A 21,468-nucleotide genomic window follows, 5' to 3' on the forward strand; every position below is an offset into this window, starting at 1 on the left:
TTTAGCTTTTTAAACTTACATAGTTATCAAAGGAATAAAGCCAACCACAAAATAAGAATCAACAGAATGCAGTAATCCAATCATAAAGGACAGTCAAATGTGCTTACACATATTCAAGAAATCAATCATCTAAGTTATAAATAATAAGTAGTTCATTTGTGTCCTTATTTTTTCTTTAGATTCCACATATAAATGATACCATACGGTATTTTTCTTTCTCTTTCCGTGGGCCATGATGATTTTTGATGTGATAGGTATATGGAGGGTCACTATATTATTCTCTCTACTGTCTTATATGTTTGGAATTTTACATAATAAGAGTTAAAAAATAAAAATAGCCCTCACAGATTAAACATTACAATGAGAGACACTAAAAAGAACTAAAATTTTATAGTTCAAATTTGTTCAGTTTTTCATGGAAATATATGTATTACAGACTGACCTTTTAAATAGAGATCTAAAAAAGAAAGACTTAAGAATGGACTTTCTTCCTTAATTTAAACCCAGTTTCTGTCTGACTGCCAAGAATAATTAATATTGATAACATACAGAGCCATCCCCTGGTGTCTGCAGGAGGTTCCAGGTTCCAGGAGGCGGAAGGAATCCGCAGATGCTCAAGTCCCTGGTGTAACCTGGTGTGGTTCAGTCGCACACACCCTTTACCCGTATCCGCGGGTTCCACTTCGGCGGATTCAACACTCTGGTTTGAATCCCAGCTGGTTGAATCCGTGGATGTGGAAGCCTGCTGTTTGTCGGCCGTAACTCATAACCACTTGGTGAGTATGGGAGTTAGTGTCACACAGCATTCACGTTGAGTCATACGTAATGTGCCCCAGCACGTTGTTCCAGGCCACCAAGTAAGAAAAGAACAGCTGAACACCGAGCACAACAGCGCGGCCAGGAGCGCGGCCAGGGACGCGGACCTGCGAGGCCCGCCCCCCCGCCCCGCGCTCCCTGTGCGCTGGATGCCCGGTTCTTTGTCTCGGAAGAGTTCGTCGTTGTTTCTGCCCACCCATGTGCATGTCACCTCTGCCCTGATAAACCAGAAGCCTCAATCTTTGCTTTCACTCCTGTTCACTGAACTACCTTCACCCTTTTAAAAGTTCTGTATTGACTTAGTATTGTTTTTTATGAAAGAATTTAACATTGGTATTTTTATTTAGGATTGTTAACTGTTTTTATTAGTCTTTTTATAACAAAGTTCACAGGTTTTGAATGGCCTGCACTGCCCCTGTTTAGGCCCTGTTTTAGTGTGTAATTTTTCAGACTACGGGGATTTTTAAGCATTAAGAGAAATGCTAGCACTTTGCAGCTAACCCAGTAGAAACCACAAGTGGCTATGCGCAGGCTTGCTCTAGGACATTTATTTTATGCTGCTGAAATACTTTTTCATACTCTACCAATTACATGTCCATTGTGGCACTTATAGTCATTTTGGTAGTATTTTTCTCTCTGACACTTAAATAGAAATTTCACCTGAAATTATTTGCACTGAATTAGATTAATGCAACTAGATCTTTATAATTCTGATTATATTTCAGTATGCAAAGCAGGTTTTGAATTTCTTAATCCGAAATTCTGTACTACATTAATTAAAATTCTAAGCGTATGCATTTATGGCGCATTAATTAAATGATAGTGTTGACACCTAACACAACAAGGACATTAAGCCCAGAGTTGATGCCATGAAGTTGGCATGTCTTTATTTAACATGTAGTAAGCTAACCCTTCTTTAAGGCCAGAGGAATCTTGTGTTCTAGCCAGGTGAAATATGAAGGAAGTTTGAGAATGATTTTTATTTCCTAAGATCATGGCATTTTATTCTGATACAACTGATAAATGCCCTCTATATTTGGTTTGATTAAACATCCAGCTGACATTTCCAACTCTCTCGTTGCTACCTCCTCTATGCACAGCTTCCACACCTTCCTTATTCCCTGATCATGTTCTTTTGTTCTTTTCTCCTCTGATGACTTACTTTGTCATCAAGCCTTCCCTGGTGATTCCGTTTACCCCAGCCCATGCCAAGTACTCCTTTTCCTAAACCACTGTCTGGGCTGCTGCCTTATCTTGTGCTGTTGCATTTTTTAAAACTATCTTTCTTCCTAAATGGTTTACAGGCTGTATGAAAGAATAGAGCTAGTTTTTATATTTCCCTATAGCATATTCTGTAAATTTAGTAAACAGATGCACAGTTTGTTGTTGACTAAAGTGGCCAGACCAAGGTTTATTTCCTGAGAGGGCATTTTAGTTCTTTGGCTAGAATGTCGCAGTTCAGCCAGGAGTTGGTGCCAGTCCTATGCACCTAGCTAGAGCAATAGTGGTTACAATCTTTTGTTTCTTTTTTTTTCACTCCTTAAACTCTAGAGTATTAACATATATATTAAAGTATTCAACTCACCTATAGAGATGTGTTCTTTTGCAATGAGGAGGGGGAAATGTATACAAAAGACAGCGGCTATTGGGTAAATGCCTGGGTCATTCCAATGGCTTCCACCAGGGACTCAAAATATTTTATTGAAGAAAAGAAGGAAGTAAATGTGGGTATTGGTTCAAGTTCTAAAATGACATTCCTAAATCAGGAAGAATGATCATTCAAGCCCTGAGTTTGATAGAAGGTAATAGCTTTCCTTCAAAGGATAAACATTTTGGAAGGTTTAAGAGCATAGCACCTGGTTCTGTAATTTGCTTCCTGAGTGATACTAGGCTTCTGAGACTGATCTTCCTTATCTATAAAATGAAGATAACAAATAAACAATGTGTATGATGCTTAATACATGATCCTAGTGGTGCCTTTTTAAGTAAGCAAAGCCTACACAATACATAAAAGGAACCTAAGCACCCAGAGGAAGATCTGAGACCAAATCCTCTGTAACCAGAATACTCATAAAATACTATCACCATGAAATTCTACATTGTTCTTACTGTCTAAATGTTCACTTTGAGAATTTCCATCTGAGAGCATATTCTGGCTATAAAATCAAGATTTTTCTAGGGATGCCATCCAATTACAAAAAAGTTCCACCTTATCTGAAGAATGATTAGGCGTAGGGAAAAATATTAGGCTTTAAAAATTTATTAGCTCCTCTTGCCGCTTTTCCATGAAAAATGAAAACCTTATATTTATTATATAATTAGTTCCTGTGCAAACAATTAAAACATTTTTCCTTTTGCAGCCTGACACATGGTGGGAGAAATTAAAATGGGAACAAATTCAAATAAGGCAAGCAGAATTTTTTCAGATTTCCTACTCAGGCATTTTTCTCTTTGCGTATTAGAAGGCTTCATGTACATCAGTGACATTTAGCTATTTATGCCCTGTTTTTAAAACACACCCACCCCCACACACATACCCACACACGCCCTTGAAAGAGTACAGAAGGGGTAGAACTCGGGTAAATATCCCAGTTTTATATTCCTTAAAAAATTGCCTTTCTTAATGTAGGAAGTACTCAAGTCCTGAAAGCAAGCTACCTCAGCATTCCTTCTTATTTTTGTGCTCCTAAATTAAAATGCATGTTTTAATTGCTGCGAGTGTAATTTGTTCAGAAATGGTATAATTATGGGGCATGATGAAGAGAGAATGTGCATCATCCTTTTATTGTCTTTCTCGTTTTTTGTTTTAAGCTTTTGTCTCAACCTGGACTAGAGTCGAGAGAGAGACTAGTGTAGTTTCTGCTAACTAAAGAAACACACTTAAGCACTGCCTCTTCCATTTCTAGTAAACTGTACCTGAGAGTTTCCCAGCACCAAAGCTAGTTATAATGTGAAATAAACATTGAGAACTATGTTGGTGGCTATGAAATTGGGGGATTTTTCTCTGAGCACCTGGTGTAGGAAATTTTATTAGTTCTGATAGATTGGTAAATAGATCTTCCCCCAACATTTTATTATAAACATTTTCAAGCATATGGAAAAGGGCAAAGAATTTTACAGTGAGCACTATAGGTGATACCTGTAGGTACACTTATCACTCAGACTCTGCCGTTAACATTTACAATACTTGCCTTACCATGTAAATTTTTAAAGACTTAACTTTTTTCTTTTGGGAGCCCTTAATCATACCCCAAAAAGAGAACTAGTTAGTACTTTCCTTACCTGGAAAAATACTGTCATCATTCCAACCTGAGGCCACATGATAGAAAAATGATGTCTGAGTCTATTCTTGTGGATAATTGATTAAAAATAAGTATGGTTCCCTAAACCTGAGCAGTCTGACAGCTGTGAAATAACTAAATCAGGACATTCCATCATCTTTTCCATTGGTATGGTGACTTGAGCTTATTACTTTGCTTGTGGATTTTCTCTTAAAGATCTACTTTCTTAAGCCTGCAGAAGGTGATTATTTATTTTTTTTCTTCTTCAGAAACGGCCATCTTTCAAGCAAATCATTTCAATTCTGGAGTCCATGTCAAACGACATTAACCTTCCTAACCAGTGTAACTCATTCCTGCACAACAAGGCAGAGTGGAGGTAGGTGGCCTCGCACCTGAGTCACAGCCTCTGGCTTTTAGGAACCATGACTGATTTCAGCCAGGAAGAGAACCTGAGAACTTGAGGACAGTCCTGATTTCTTAGAAACTAAGGGCTTTTTGATGTGTTTTGTGTGTCGAAATCTTTTCCAGTGCTGATAGGCCCTCCATCTCGTATGTAAGCAGAGTGCCCCTCTAAACTTGCTGCCTTATCACGTGTCTAAGTATTTGGAAAGAATATTGAAACCATATCTTCTGAGACAAAAGAGAGTTACCAGACATTTCTCTGTGCACACTCCGTGTTAGGAAACTTTGGCCTCTGTCCAGGGAGAATAAAAAATACTGTCTGCCTGGAAATTTGCAGAGCACTGCATCTGTTGGTGGAAGAGGTAGGGAGACTGTAAAAACACTTTTAAAAGGAAACTTCTGGTGTTAAAAGTCCTATTAAATTTTGTAAAGTGTAAACAAACATAGTAATGAGAAAATTGTATTGTGTGTGTGGAAGAAGTAACCCCGGGTGAGACATCTGAACCTGGTCACATGATGCACGAATATAAATAGCATGTTTGGGAGCTAACATTATTCCTCCTTGACTCAGCAGAGATTCAAGTAACTCGTCTCTGCAGCTGATAGCTGTGGTAGGAACATAACGCTTGACGCCACCTGCCGATGCCAAATGAGTACTGCATGCACTTAAAAAACGGACTCGTTTACTCCTGTGATTACACATTTCTTTGGACTTTGATTGGTGTCTTACAATAGCCTTCTTGATTTTTTTTTTCTTTGGAAATCTCTAAGAACAGTGAATTAAATGAATTTTTATTTAGTGATTCAAAAGTAATACTGTGTGCTTAAGTCTAGGTATTTGTTCTGGGCTGAAATAATTAACAAAGCAAAACATGTAAGTAATATTTGTTCCTACTGTATCTAATCAGATCACTCCCCTTTCAAATCTGTAGAAGAGGCTCCCATTACTCTAGGACAAAGGCCAAAATACTTAAGATTCGCGCTACCCTCTGTGCTCTGTCGTCATCTGAAGAGCATCGCTCTGCCCCTTAATTTCTGCCTTCGCTCCCTCAACAGACGCATGCTTCTCCCTCATTCGGAGTCCTTGCCAACGCATTCATTCTTGTTTCAGCGATACGCCACCTGGATGCCCACACCCAGCTTAGCTGCTCCTTGTTGTTCAGATAGCAACTGAAAAAAGTACTTCTTCAAGGAGGTGTTTCCTGATCCCAGACCAGATGAGGTTCCACTTTATGTCCCTTGAGAGCATCTCCTTCATAGCTTCTACTACCATTGAAATTAAGAAGTAATTCTGTCAGAGAGGATATAGCTGAAGTGGTAGAGTGCATGCTTAGCATGCACGAGGTCCTGGGTTCAATCCCTAGTACCTCCTCTAAAAATAAATAAGCCTAGTTTACCTCCCCCCGCAAGATGGAAAAAAAAAGTAATTCTGCAGTTTGTTGTTTAATGTGTGTCCCACTGGGTCAAATGTGAGAGAGTCAGATCACCTCTATTGCTCATCTCTGTGACGACAGCATCTAGAGCATGTCTTGACCAAAGAAGTTGCTCAATCATTGACTATATTTTATGGGGAAGGAAATACCATGGTGGTAATAGTATTAAAAGATACCACATAAACAACAAGTTCATGCTGTATAGCACAGGGAACTATATTCAATATCTTGTAGTAATTTATGGTGAAAAAGAATATGAAAACGAATATATGTATGTTCATGTAGGACTGAAGCATTGTGCTGTGCACCAGAAATTGACATAACATTGCAACAAATAAAATTAAAAAAAGTAAAAAAAAAAAAAAAGACATCACAAAGTTACACTAGAGAACGTAAATACAAAGTTACACTAGAGAACGTAAATACGTAAGTTAATTTGTTTGCTTTGACAGAGATGCTTCGTACATTCATTCACTCAGAATTGGTTAAGCCTCTGCTGGGGAAAGGTGTCCTCTAGGTACGGGGCTGTGGTGGTGAGCAGAACAGTCCCAGTGCATGTGGGGCGTCCAGCCTTAGATGACTCAGTACAAATATACAAATAACTGTTTCATCACTATTTTGATAAGAAACGACAGAGGGAAGACTGGACCTCTGAGAGTATGTAACCGTGAAATCTAATCTAGTCTGAGGATTTAACCAAAGGATTCCCTGAGGAACCGCTGTTTGATCTGTTAGCCAAAGGATTAGCAGGAATTTTATACTACTATTAATACCCATGAGCTAGCAGGTCCAAAGTATGTCAGCAAAATCAGAACCTACGGGGCACGTTGGTAAGTTTTCTATATAAAAATGTAAACCCTCCATAAGGCCCAAAGCACTATCCACCGTAAATAAATTTCCAAGACAAATGCCAGACTGTTACAGCATTTCTCCCAATGCGATAGGTCAGGAGTTCTAAGAGTTTTTGGTCTCTGGACTCCATGACACTCTGAAACATTATTGAGGACGCCAAAGGGCTTTAGTTTAAATGGGTTACATCTGTCAGTATTTACCACATTCAAAATTAGAGCTGAGAAAATATTTAAATATGTATTTACTGGTTCATCTGAAAAACAGTGGTAAGTCCTGCCTCTGCCCTCAGCCTGTGGTGCTATCACAGATCGTGAAGCTTCTGGGAAATCTGTATACTTAGGAGAGAATGAGAGTGGAAAAGGCAAATCACGTCTTCCTGTTCTTCTGAAACCTGGTTTAACCTTGCAAATCCTTTGGGAACCTCTTGTGGGTCCCCAGATCACACTCTGAGAACCACCGTGATAGAGTTTCTGTCTTTAAAATAACATTCCAATTAAAATATCATACTAAAGGGCCTGAAATGGCATTTCAGTAAGGGGAAATCACGTGACCAATAAACATACGAAAAATATCCCACCTCACTTAGCAATCAAGTGAAAGGGAGCATAATTTATTCATCAGACTGGCAAAAAATTATGTTACCAAAGTTTATAAACTTCCTCATACTTTGCTGCTGCGAACATACTACCTTTCTGGAAGACAGTGTGACTGTGGAGACCAGTTGTCACTGTCATTTTATCCTAAGAACATAAATGGGAGGGCTATGCAAGGATGTGTATGTATGCATTTGTTTATCACAGCATCATTTAGAACTGTAAAACTGGAAATGGGCATCAAGTGAAATAAAAGATTTTGGGTTTCCTGTGGTTTTTATGATTTGAAAACATTATAGTATCTCCATATACAAAATAGTATGGAGCCATTCATGATAAGAAAAATCTGATAAATGATTTAAAAATAGAGGCTACAGTCCAGTATGTTTAGAATGATTCCATTTATTCTAAAATAAACACGTTTATGTGTGTATATATGTGTGTGTGTACACAGAGAAAGTATAAAAAGATCAGTGTTATCATTGCGTAATGAAATTATGGGAGAATTTTCTATGTGTATGTCTTCATTTTCTACAGTAGACCTGGATTCATTGAATAACAAATTTATATTTTTTTAAATGCTTCCAGCTGAAAAGATGAGAGGAATAAAGTTGGTGATACATTAAAGTACTTTAGTAAAAGGTAAACAGTTCCCTAGGGAGCTTCCCCTTTGGTTCTCCTTCAGGAACTAGTTAATCCTGAGAGCTGGAGAGAGACTAGCTATCTTTACCTGAACCAGTAAACCACAGTTTGAGAAGCAGCAGAGCTGTTTTAAGTGAACTTGGCAATTGGTTAAAAACGCGAGGAATAATCATATTAGCCAGAGTAACAGTAGTGAACACAGCTGTCATTTATTACATTCTTAACTCAGATGCTTGTTCTTCATGTGGATTATCTTTTGTATCCACATAGCAACCCTAATTTACATCACAGGTGCAAAATCGAGACCTGGACAGGTTGGATAACCTGCCCAGCACTCACACCACATAAGACAGAGCCCGGGCTGGAGCCCCAGCTCCGGCCCCACAGGCCAGCTGTGTGTGGCGCACACTCTGTCTGCAGTGCTGTCCCGGGACGAGTGGCCAGCATCGTGCTGTCCACCCAGGTAGCCTGCAGTGTTCACCCAACTAGGTTCCCTTTTAGCAAAGAGAAATCTTACAGGACATGATGCTTTTAGGTTATGATTAAGGCAGAATAGCCATTCCACTCACTATGCCAAGTGCCAAGAAGAGGGAAATGTTCTGTCAGGTCATCTGGATGTTTCAAAGGGCAACACAATCAGACTACTCCTCTCTCTCCCCCAACCCCAACGTGTGTCTGGTGTCGGAAACCATGCACCAAGGTTCCAAAGTGGGCTGGGAAGTTAGAGTCTCAGTGAAGGCAGACTCCAGTCCTGTTTGGGTGTTTCTGGCAAAAGCTTGTTTGCTTGTAGAGCTTCTTCTACACAGAGATCAGATGGATCTTCTAGTCTTACTGAATATTCTGAAAATTCTTTTTATAACTAGCTTATTAAAAACCACAAAAACTATGTCCTTTCCTTTGACCTAATAAATGATAAGAAAGAAATTTCGTGGCAGACCTTTCCCTGTTCATCACATTCAGCTCGTTTCTCCTCCTATTGACTTATTAGCAATAGTGGCAATGAGCATTAAGAGCAGAAAATGCATCGTCGTCATGGTCACGTTCTCAGTTCTCACCACCTCTTGTGATTGCCTGCAGACCTGCAGTTATCTGCACTGAGTGAGCTCTGTGCTGCTTTGATGGAGCAATCAGGTCTCTGTCTCTTGGCAAAACACTTTTTTGGTTGTGTTCTTCCTTGGTGATCAGAATGCTCTCACTGTGGCGCGCCTTCTTAAAAACCAAAAACGAGGGAGGGTACAGCTCAGTGGTAGAGCAGGCGCTTAGCATGCACGAGGTCCTGGGTTCCATCCCCAGTACCTCCATTAAAATAAAAAGAGAGATTAAGAAAAATTAATCTTTGCAATTTAGATTTTTGTCACAAATTATTTAATACATAACACTAACTTTAATACATATATGATCTATTTCTCATGTACTATATATCATATAGCTGTTTATACAAATTGATCTTTTATTTCAAAGCAAGTTTCTGTCTAATAAAAGAACGTAATTATAGCTCCTTCCCTGTTTTTGACATATGGAAAATTGATACTAGTTGAAGTCAACCTTAGGTGGATATGGTTTAAGAGAAAAACTGTAATTTTCAGCAACTAAAACACTTAAACCATATTTTTAGAAAAGGAAATTTATGTAAGTGCAGCAGCCAAACACACTTGATGCAAAACAATGCATGAAGAAAAACAGGGACCAGCAAGGGGAGCAGCTGTCTGTGTGCTGCCCCCCGGGTTGGGGTTACATCTCTCAGGGCATAAGACCTTGAACCCTGCTGTCAGGATCCTGGGGCATCTGGGGGAGCTGTGCTGGGGAGCTGGCCCTGAGGGGACGGACCAAGGAAGCATATTTACTCAGCCAGTGTTTGTTTTCCTGTGTCCCAGATCTCAGCTTACTTAACTGTTGATCTGTTTTCCAGTAGGGCTCAAATCAGAGTGGGCTCCCAGAGCTGGAACTTGAGATGAATTCTTGGCTTAAATGACAAGTGAAATCGAATGTGTTGGCCACTTACTGTGATCAGAAAGAACATCAGTGAGCTCAGTGTCCCAGGCCGGAGAGCTGGGACTGGGAGACCTGGGACTGGGAGAGCCAGGACTGGGAGACCTGGGACTGGGAGAGCCGGGACTGGGAGACCTGGGAATGGGAGACCTGGGACTGGGAGACCTGGGACTGGGAGAGCCGGGACTGGGAGACCTGGGAATGGGAGACCTGGGACTGGGAGACCTGGGACTGGGAGAGCCGGGACTGGAAGAGCCGGGACTGGGCGTAGGCAGCAGCCCTGGCCACTGACCACACCCCTCGAGTCTGCCCAGCTCTGCTGCCCCCTCTTCTCACCCTCACTTACTGAAGTTGGCTCTGTTACCAAAGTTTAACCTAAGGTTTTCCACACTGCGTTTTTATCCTTCAGTCCTCCCTTTGAAAAATAAAACAACCTTATTTATGAATGGGCATAAAGTTGCTGTCTGAAATATCAGGGATAAAATTGAGATTTTATGGTACGGTCATAATTTTGAGACTGCAGATTTACTGCCTTTCTCGAGGGACTCTTACGTGACTAGACTTAAATGGTTTTATAATTTTCATATGGCACCGATAAAAGGGACAGAGGGTTGACAGCTTTTACGCTTACTGTACTCCTTCCCTTGCTCTGAAGTCCTTTGCCAGCAGCCGACAAAGGAAAGCGTGGGGCCCAAATCCAGAACCCTCTCAGTAAGCTGTTCCCTGAGTTGGGTTTTGCCAGTCAATACCTAGGACTTTTTTGTTTTCATTTATTTCTCTCTCATCTACAAGGGCATTGGGGATAGGCTGTCCACTTACTCTGGTTTTCCCTGAATGTGAAAAGGCAGGTTTCAGTTACACAGGTTCATTAACTTAGATGTGGGGGCTTCCACCTTCTGCTGTCAAGGTGTCCACCAGAATTGCAGTCTGACGTGCAGATGTGTCCCCAGGGCACCTGGAAGCAGCTACTGGCTCAGCAGCTGATCTCCACCTGTGTCCTATCCCCAGTCCCTTCCTTCTCCTGCATCCTGCTCTCTGTGTGCCTTCTCCAGCCCTCTCTCCCTCCCTCCTCTGCCCCCTCTTCTCTCCTCCCCTCCCCCCGCCCCCCTTCTTTCTCTATCTCTCCTTATCATTGCTTTTCTCACAGGCTCTTCCGAAACTCAAGGGAAAGAACTTCCAACTTTCAGAGCATAAATTTAGACCTAAGCATGATGACAGCCCTGAAGGAGGAAAAAACTTGTACTGAGCCATCTTACCAGTTTCAGTTTCTATAAAGGACAGGTTCCTATCACCGGACATTACTGTTCCAAGTGGTGAGGTTGGTCGGCCCATAGAGACTAAGGAGGGAACTAACTTGCTTTTAAAATTGTTAGAGTTAGAAGGAACCTTAGAGTTCTTCTGGCCCAGGATTTCCCACACTCGCCTGATCATAAAAATGACCTGGGTCTTTTATAAATTAATGGAAATCCCTAGGCCCCAGCCAGCCCTACTGATCCTGAGCTCTGAGGAAGGATCCTAGAAATCTGTTTTGTTGTGTGTGTTGTTCGTTTAATAGGCTGCCCAGGTAATTATTAGGATCAGGTGGATCAGGCAAGTTGTTGAGCCCTGATATAGGATAACCACCGCCCCAGACAACTGAGGAACCTGAGGTTAATCAGCTGGTTGCTTGAGTTACTCAGCCAGGAAATAGGCTAATGTAAATTTACTAGTGTGATGGTGACCACGTAACCAAGTGTCATTTTCCCATCTCTCTCCATGTGAGATTAGTACCTGTTTCTTGGGGCTGTAATGAGAATAAGATGGGGTAATACTAATAGAGGTAGAGGACTGTAAGCATTAATTAAATGGCTAAGCCAGGACACAGCTCCGAAGTGTAGGCTTCAGCCAGTGGTTATTCCCTGCTTGGTGGAAATGTTCCGAGCTTGTTTCCAAGCTAGAAACTACCTGTTGATTTTGAAGGCTATGAACGATCGCTTCTTCCCTGCTAGTTTACTGTTTGGTTTCAGAGCACAAGTGTTCGCCTTTTCCTTTGACCAAGCATTCCGGTGGACCCCCGAGCGTGGAGTAACTCTTGAGCAAAGCTGAGACTTAACCCAGTTCTCCCTGTGCAGGTGCGAAATTGAAGCAACTCTTGAGAGGCTGAAGAAACTCGAACGTGACCTCAGCTTTAAAGAGCAGGAGCTCAAAGAACGAGAGAGACGTCTAAAGATGTGGGAGCAAAAGCTAACGGAGCAGTCCAACACCCCGGTGAGTGACCCCTACCGAGGAGCCTGGCTGAGCATGGCAGCATGGCACCCCCCCCCCACCTCCCCAAACCTCCTGGCTGCGCCTGCGCAGTAAGGGGCTGCATTGATAACGCAAGTAGCGCTCATCTCTCTCTTCAATTAACAAAACGCCAGGAATTTAGAAGAAGTGCTTATCCTATTTCTGGCTCTTTCCCTGAGAACTGTTATTCTGTCAGTGTGTTTGTATGTTAGAGGCACAAAAATAAAATTCAGTGTATTTTCACACCATCTGTTAGATCCCTAGAACATGTGCCTCGAGGCTGATTAACTCTTTAGAGTCCCTCAGTAATTAATGAACGTTACACCAAGGCAGCCAGCTGTCTTAGGGAGACGTTGATGTGTCAGAACTTCTCTGAGTTTTCCTTCTAAAAGAGAGCTAACTTCATGACCTGTAAATAGCGTCAATATCCCTTACTCAGTTTAGGGTCATGAGCATGGGCCGCGAAAGATTGGAAAAAGACATCTCTCAGGATAAGCGTCCAGTACTTACTACACCTAGGAAATAACTTGTTTTGTTTTGTTTTTTTTTCCAACTCTTGTATTTGGAGTAAGATAAAAATGGCTTTTTAAGGGTTTTGCTATTTATACACTTACCTTGAGCTTATATGTTGATATGATATATTAAAATCTAGTCAAATTCCAGCAATCTTCCCTATTTTAAATGACATCATTTTGGGAATTAAGTATAAATTTATCATTGCGGGTTTTGTTCAGGGTTTTTAATGGGCAATATTTGTCCACTTTAAGATCACAAGTAATAGTAAGATTAAAAGTACACTTGTTACGTATTTTAAATTCATTTTTGATTGTTGCCGTGGCAGCTTTACCCCCAGAATACTTCAATGCATTTCACTTTGTCATCTTCAAAAGACTTTCCTATTTTTAAAAGTCTTAATCTCCATTAAGCAGCCAAAACCCAGCTACAAAGTATTTTCCAGTGTCTAAAGAATAAAATGGTTTGCCTCCTTTTTAAATGTATGCAGAGAAGGAAGCTGATATCCCAAAATGAAAGCTACAGTGAAGTTAAATGTTTATTATCAGATTTAACTTTTTCAAAAATGACTTTGATTATCCAGGGAATCCCAGAGTAAGAACTGAATTGCTATGCAGAAGACTGCCATGGGATATTAAGATGGTACCCATTTTATAAGTCCAGTGAATTTAACTTGGCTCTCAAGAAGGAAGTCCAGGGAAGTTTCCAGTTGTGGTTGAATTGGTACCAACAGGCAGATTCAGAAAGCCTAAGGATCTGCAAGGGAACATTCCTTCTCCCAGAGCTGATGAGAGGCAAAAATATAGCCATCTTGTGAAGTCTGAGAGTTGTAGGGTGTTTTAAAATACACTGAAATCTTAAGCTGTAAAGCACTGCACGGCTTGACTCTTTCTAAATGTAGCATTGTAAGAAAAAAAAACTTTAAACTACCCATTAGAGTATGCTTTAAAACCTTTCTTTGGTTTACTGGCATTAGTTTTGCTAAGAAATTATGGCCTGCCTTGCACACATTATTGCTACTAGTAAAACAGTTGTATAATAAATAATGAAAACCTCTGAGTGCACAGGAGGTTGTACGCTTGCGTTGTAACTGCAGAAAACTTTCTGTAAAGGAACCACTCCGAGGGCTCCCAGCTAACAATGGACAGCATGCAGCACGACCTCAATGAGATTGCCTTCCTTTTTTTACTTATGAAGCCTAAGTTTTCTTTCTAGACAGCACTTGCTTTTCACAGCTCTTCTGCTTAGAGCTGGTATTTCTGAAGGAAAGAAAGTTTGTGCTCACGTATTTTATAAGTAGGTGTTTTCTTTTATCCTCACATCAGTTTCTAGGTGACTTTAAATGAGGCTTCTGAGAGATGGATAAAATAAACATTTTTAAAAGGAAATGGCTGGAGACTAAGGTTTTCTGTAGGTAGCCTCATCATAATTATAAAAGTTTAAGTAACTTTATAAAAAATTATATTATTGGATTTATTTTGAGAAAGGACACTTTCCTTTCTTGAAATGAAAACATTAGTAAAAGCTATTTGGGAAGATAAATTCTCCATACACAAATATGAACCAACGTTTATTTTTTAATGATTGTTGTAGCTTGATGTAGAAATTTTATTTCTTTTAAAAGCAAAAGCTCATTTGTGAGGCATTCATTGTCATCTTAACATAATGTGAGGAAGGACCCATGAAATAATAAAATAGATAAGCAACAAAGAGATCCCTGAGAGCATCCAGGAATAGGAAACAAATCTGAGGGGCTGGGAAATTTGACTGCAAGGAAAATAATAGCCTGTTTCCAGAGTTAAAGATCTAAAGCAATATTTTTCTCCCACGTAACTGGTACTTTTTATCTGAATTCTGTGAAGTTCTTATTGAATGTGTAACTGCAGAGGTTTTTTTCCTAATGGAGTTAAGATAGTTTAAAAAACAAAAAAACTTGAATCAAACTTTAATTTAAAAATTAAGAAATTGGCCCTAAAAGTACCTTTACACCCAGAATGGAAAGGTCATCCCAGAGTTATACTATTTGTACATTGTTTATCATAAATTTACACTTATTTAAACAACATCAAAAATATAAGCCGTCATTTGCTTATTTCTTAAAAGAAGAGGCAGGAACACTTTAAGACCCAAACAGTTTTACCCCTGAAATGTGTATGGACAACATTTATGGGAATAGGTTGGCTGTGTAAAGTAATTATGTAAGATTGAAAATAAATGTCCGTCTCTGCTATGAGAAGGAGAATCCCTAGGGAAAAAAAATTCTGCTAAAAGAAGGAAACTTGTAGAGAATACAAACGAAGGTAGCGGTCTAAATTAATACTAGTTTCCTTTCCTCTCCATTTGCAGATGTACTTCCATACTTATTTATAATTTAAATCTTAGAGACAATCTAGTATTTGTTCACAAGTGAATTATTTCATAAACTGAATAACTAGTATTGTATCATATCTGGCTGTAATAAATAATAGATGGAGACAAGTGAATTCTAGACTCATTTTTAGTTTATAGTCGAATACTTGATCTAGCTGAAAAGGCAGCTAATAATGACCCAAATTTCCCCAGAACTGTATTGACTGCTGAATTGTTCCCATGCTTCCTCTAAGCTTTTCTTCGTTGGTACAAGGTTTCTTGATTTTTTTTTTCTCGCTTTTTAATCTCTACTTAATTTCTTTTTTAATGTAATAGTTAACTAAATGTTTCCATATGAAAGTGAAATTGGGAAAAAAAATAAGAGAAATTCTAAAAACTACTTTGTTTTAAGCAAAATGAGGGCTTGAAACATATGACTTCCTTCCTATTTGAAATGTGGCTTGCTGCGGTGCAAACTTTTGGTGGTGATTTACTCTGTCATTTATAAATGATGGTAAACACGCTGGAACCAAACCTGCCACTATATAAATTCTCACATAATTCCCTACATTCATTTATTTCACTAATCATTTACCTTCTGTGCAGCACCCACTAATTTTGTGTTATCTGTTTCCTTTATTTAAATTGGTCCTAATTTCTCTTTTTACTTCTGTCCTTTCTTCCCTCGTGATAGCTTCTCTTGCCTCTTGCTGCAAGAATGTCTGAGGAGTCTTACTTTGAATCTAAGACAGAGGAGTCAAACAGTGCAGAGATGTCATGTCAGATCACAGCAGCAAGTAACGGGGAGGGCCATGGCATGAACCAAAGTCTGCAGGCCATGATGCTGATGGGCTTTGGGGATATCTTCTCAATGAACAAAGCAGGAGCTGTGCTGCATTCTGGGATGCAGATAAACATGCAAGCCAAGCAGAATTCTTCCAAAACCACATCTAAGAGAAAGGGGAAGAAAGTCAACATGGCCCTGGGGTTCTGTGATTTTGACTTGTCAGAAGGTGACGATGATGACGATGATGATGATGGTGATGAGGAGGATAATGACATGGATAATAATAGTGAATGAAAGCAGAAAGCGAAGTAAGAAAATTGAATACGTTTGGGAAAACAAAAGAAACTTGTTATCTCAATCTGTACAAAAAGCCAGTAGGGAGGTAGAGAACCAAGCACTGCATTTTTAGGCCAATCACATTTATATGACAGTCATTTCTTTACGATTTTACTTTTGATTTGTTTTTGCTTACAGAAAAATGGGGGAGGAGGGGAATTAAGCCAAAAGGGTCTATTTAATGAATCAGCAAATGTGGTACCTGATTATAGAAATTTGTGATTCTATATGCAATATAGTATTTTTTTAACTAATGACATTCTGGCTTTTTTTAAATGAATACTTTATAGTTAGCATTTGATTTGATTTCATTTCATTTATTCAATTGCTTAAAAAAACTTACATTTTGAACAAGCACTGAACTCCTAATTCTTCTTTGACACTTGATTTTCTTATAAATGTACTACATTTTTTCTTCTTATGGCAATACACCGTCCTGTCAGAAATAATTGTGATAGTGACTACAGAAATCCAGCAATAAAAAAATGAGATGAAAGGAGGTTATAACAAATACTTCTTCAGAAATACCTAAGTGCTGAGACTTTTTAATAGATAATAGCACAACTACTAAAAGTAAAACCCGAGAGATGTTCTCAATAATACAGTTTACAGGAGAAATATTCTAATTTGATACCAGCAGCAGATGCTGCAGGCGTTTACACCGGTGCTCGCCCTTGAAGCTCCTTCACACACTGTCATCTAAGGCTGAGCTTATACTTCATACAAAGAGGAGGATATGCTCTAAAGGGATACCTCCAGGCAGTGTGAGCATTAACACGGGGCAGGGGCAGGAAGAGGGTATGCGTGTTTGTTTTCCAGAGGGCTCTGCATGAAAATCCTGCGTTTTAAATACATGAATAGATATTTTAAAGAGGGAACTAAATATTATGAAAAGAATAGCAAAGATAAGCTATCCTTACTTAGGCAAAAGTGCAGAATGAAGGGTCCTTTTTCTATCAGATCTGGTCTTCTAGAGTTGTCTTTTTTTTTTTAACCCTGACTCAGCCATGCTGCTGTTAAACAGAAGTCAGTGTAGGTGCTGCTCTGAAAACCTAGCTAGCCAGAGAGAGATTCTCAGAATGTTTTCACATATTTGTCAAAGCTTGTTTAAACTATAAAACACTTTTTTTTTAACTACAAAAATATTTGTAGCTATATACATATACAGAAAGGCAAAAGAACAAAGACTTTTTTTCAACCTCAGTTAGAAAGCAGTTCGTTTGACTTTGGTAGTTCTTTTTACAGAAGATTTAAGAAATTAAATATTATCTAATACTATTTCCAATTCCAAAGCCTCTTGGAATTTGACGCATGACATGCTTCTAATCCCTGTTAAGAGCGGGAAAAATATCACAAAATGATCAGTATGCTGTGCCAGCTTTATTTGAAGAAAAATACCCAATAAGATGTTCTGGGTGTGAAATGTAGACCAGTCTGTATAGAATAGTGATGGAGAGAAGGATCTGGAGCCAGACCGTGATTCAGAATTGCTGTGCAGTCTTGGGCAGATTATGTAGGTTGTGTGTCTGTTTGCTCATCTTAACATGGGAATGATGATAGTATTCCACTTCAGAGGGTTGGTGGGAGGATTCAATGAAATGATACGGGTAAAGCACTTAACTCAGTACCGGGCTCGCGGTAAGCGGTCCGTTAATGTTCGCTACTGTTGACTATGCCACTGAAAGACACTGGAAAATAAGTGGTTTCCATAAGCTGGAAAACGAAACCATCAACTTCAAGTGATATTTGTTGAGTAGGATGAGATGAAAGTTGAAGTGAATTGCCTTCAGGAAAGATAAAGGAGAACACCTTCAGAACGTAAGCTATGCAAGCAGATCTACTCTGTCACTCTTTGAAGACCGTGCACGTGGCAAGGTTTGCCTGGTCTGAGGCGTCTGCCGGCCCTGCTACCACCCCCAGAGCAGGCAAACCCAGAAAGAAGAGGTAAACGTTTCCCCTAGAAGATGGAGTCCCCACTTACTCCTTCTGACACACTATGTCTGTGCAAACATAGAAACAGATACACACCACAGTATAGAGCTGGTGACAAACAGGTGCAGACATAAATAGGCATCCTGTCTGTGCTCAGACACAGAGAAGTCCTCCCTGATTCAGGCCGAGCCAGTCAAACAGACCTTGGAGCGGAGCAGAAGGGATGCTTCTCAGCGCTGGACTTCCCAGCATGCCCTGGGGCTCTGTGGCCATGTGATCTGAAGGAGGGCGCCAAAGACTGGGTAGTTTAAACCCTGTTGGCACATCTTCCCAGGCAAAGGCAAAGTCATTCATGTTGCCAGTATTCATTGAGCCCCTCCTCTGTGCTGAGTACCATCCTAGGGAATAGCCAGATGAAAACCTTTGCACCATTGGAGCTTAATGCTAGCAAGCTGAGATCGACAATAAACAAAACAAATGGACTGTACAGGAAACATTTGATAAGCGCACGCTGGAATATGAAGCAGGGAAGGAGGATGAGGCACATAGGGGAGTGCTGCGGACTTTCAAGCATGGTCAAGAGAGGCCTCACTGATACACAGTCTCTATCGGGCTGATTTTGGGATCTGCGCACCTTATGTAAGAATATAAACTTTGCCTCTCATTGGAGGATAATCAGCAGTAAATTTAGAACATGTGAAATGCAGACTGACATTTTTAAGAATTTTACATTAATTCACATTATATCAAAACTTATAATTCAATCTATTGCGATAAGGTTTTGGTGCACCAGTAAAAGCAACTAAATATGGCAGAAAGAGAAGGGTGATAAGCCAGCCCTGGGTTTGCCTTCAGTCAGGCTGCCGTTTTCCTCACCAATATTCCAGAGATGGTCACAGCTCAATACTCTACCACCTAGACACTGCAGAGATTTCCAATACAGCAGAATTGATAACCTCGGTGATAAGCCTGAAATGTTCTCCACCTAGAATTGGGCTATAGAGAATTAATGGCACTGGTTATTTTACTTCCTGTTCCAAATCAGTGTCTTTCTAGGGTTTTGAACATCCCTGGAATCTGAATCATATAAACAGAATCTTAAAGTGGTCTCACTCTACCTGTGAAGATGATTTAGAAAACTTTCAACTCTATTATTAGCCTTATTAATTTTAACAAGAAATATTTATTAGCAATATGCAGAATTCCTAATGATGATGTTAACTGTGCAGCTTCTAATTCACTTGTCGGGTCAGTTTTTGAAACTGATGTTGGATTTATTTACTGGTGTTGGATTTATTTCTAGTTACTTGACTTACAAAAATGTTCATTTATAAAGAGAATAGTTAAAGAAACAGAAATCTGAAGATTCAGAATGAGAACTGAAACTCTCAAATGTGGTAATATTATCAGAGCCATACAATGGGAAATATAACTACTCTTTCATCTTTTTCCCTTTACTCATAAAGTTGATCATGTAGAATTGGATGACACCCTATTAGCAGTTCTCATCCATGATAATGCTGTCACTGAATGGTGTTTGGTGATGCTGGGGCGTATTTTTGGTTGTCATGGTGACGGGGTATATTTAGTACCCAGTGCCTAAAATGCTAATATCCTGCATGCTAGGGCCAGTCCCACCCAATGAAGAATCCCATCCAATGAAGAATCCCATCCAAAATACCCATTGTGTTGTCCCTTCCTCCACCGAGAAAACTGGCTAAACCTGGCAGTTTTAGAATTCCACATCTCATTTTTTTCCCCTAAACAAAACTATCCAAGTCAAAAGGTGCATTTTTCAGAATTACAATTACTTACACAATCTGAATTTTGTAGATTTGTGCCATTTATCTTAAATCCTCACAAGAAAAATGTCATTGAAAGAAAAATTGTCCTACAAAGTGGCCAGGTTAATTTAAAAGGACTCGTTTCTTAACAGCCTTTTTTTTTTTTTTTAAAGCAAAATCACATTTTATCATTTTACATAAATAACCAATGGAAAGAGGTTAGAGGCACAGAGCACACTTGTTTTTGATGCTCTGGAAATGTTGAGGGCAGTTTTTAGCCAGTGATTTTGAATATGTAGTAGATTGGTTAGACTTTCACACCAGCTGGGGAACTCAGACTTGATCTCTGAAAATCAAAGAACTGAGAGTGGGGGGAAGGTTTGGGAGAGCTCTAAAAAGATTTCTCACAACACTACAATGTACACAACTTTATATTTCAGAGTTTTCTTTGGAGTGGTAAGAATTTCATGAAAGCTAATTTTAAAACTTACTCTGAGTTAAATCTTGATTTTTTTTTTTTTTTGATACACTAGACTTGTTGCTGCCTTTTGAAACTAACAGATTCTCACCATATCACATATAGAATAGGACACAATTTCTCTATAATCAGGTACCTTTTGCTGCTTTGGACTAAGACTGTTTTCCTGTTTAGATTCTAAGCATTGCCAGGAGAAGAATGGCTCTGTCCTCTTGATGGTAGTGTAGCCTGACAGCTCTAGGTACAGCTTCTCTGTGATGAGAAATGGGCATCCAGCAGGAACACGGGGACTAGCTGTGTCTCCTCAGACTCCAAGCTAGTCTGCACTCCATTGCCTGTGTGGAGCTTTCTGGCATGTGATTATTTACTTCAGAACGAGAGTTTCAAGCACCTACATTAATTATTTTGTATGTGTGCAGAATAATATATCTCTTAATGTCAGATAGAATACACTGCACATATGGCTTTTGCACTGTTTTAAAATTTTTGTACTAAATAATAGAAAATATTTATATTCTTTGAGTGTGAGCTTTGAATAGATGGCATTATCACATTCTTGTTTTTTTTTTTTTTTAACAAAACGTTTTTCTCAATTATTCTATGGCAATGTTATTCTGAGCAAGTCCTATGCCAAAATCTTGTATCATGTTTGTATGGAAGATTAAATTTTACTTTGTGTGGTAAGACTACTCAGTTATTGACGTCATCGTTGGAATTTGATATTCCAGCACAAAGTCCACAATGTATTCAGAAATCCAAGTTGGTGTCATACATTTCATTTTGATGTGAACTTTTCTTTGCTTTCCTTTGTTTTAAGACTACATTTTGCAATAAACGTTTTGACAGTAAATTCCTTTGTTCTGTGTTGCTGTGTATATCAGAGCTTTGTTAGATCGGATTCCCAACATCCTTTGAAGGAATCATTGTCACACACGTTCCCATGAGTGTGAACTCTTCTCTCCTGAAATCAACTGGAGTGCAAATAATGAATTTGTAAAGTGATGGGGCAGTCACGA

General features: G+C 39.4%; 1 protein-coding gene across 5 annotated transcripts in view; it reads left to right on the forward strand.

Annotated features, from left to right (window-relative positions):
• Nucleotides 1-21,468, forward strand: part of MAP3K20 (mitogen-activated protein kinase kinase kinase 20) — a 155,767-nt gene that overhangs the window by 96,850 nt on the left and 37,449 nt on the right. For 4 of the 5 annotated variants that reach the window (XM_032479703.1, XM_032479704.1, XM_032479705.1 and 1 more), the window contains exons 10-11: nucleotides 4,367-4,473; nucleotides 12,120-12,255. In XM_032479703.1, coding sequence (XP_032335594.1) covers nucleotides 4,367-4,473; nucleotides 12,120-12,255 — 243 coding nt within the window. Of the gene's footprint in view, nucleotides 1-4,366; nucleotides 4,474-12,119; nucleotides 12,256-15,829; nucleotides 21,303-21,468 lie in introns of those variants that run through there. The other variant, XM_032479706.1, reaches the window with a different exon arrangement.

This window comes from Camelus ferus, chromosome 5, assembly GCF_009834535.1.
Source record: "Camelus ferus isolate YT-003-E chromosome 5, BCGSAC_Cfer_1.0, whole genome shotgun sequence".
NCBI classification, from domain to species: Eukaryota; Metazoa; Chordata; class Mammalia; order Artiodactyla; family Camelidae; genus Camelus; species Camelus ferus.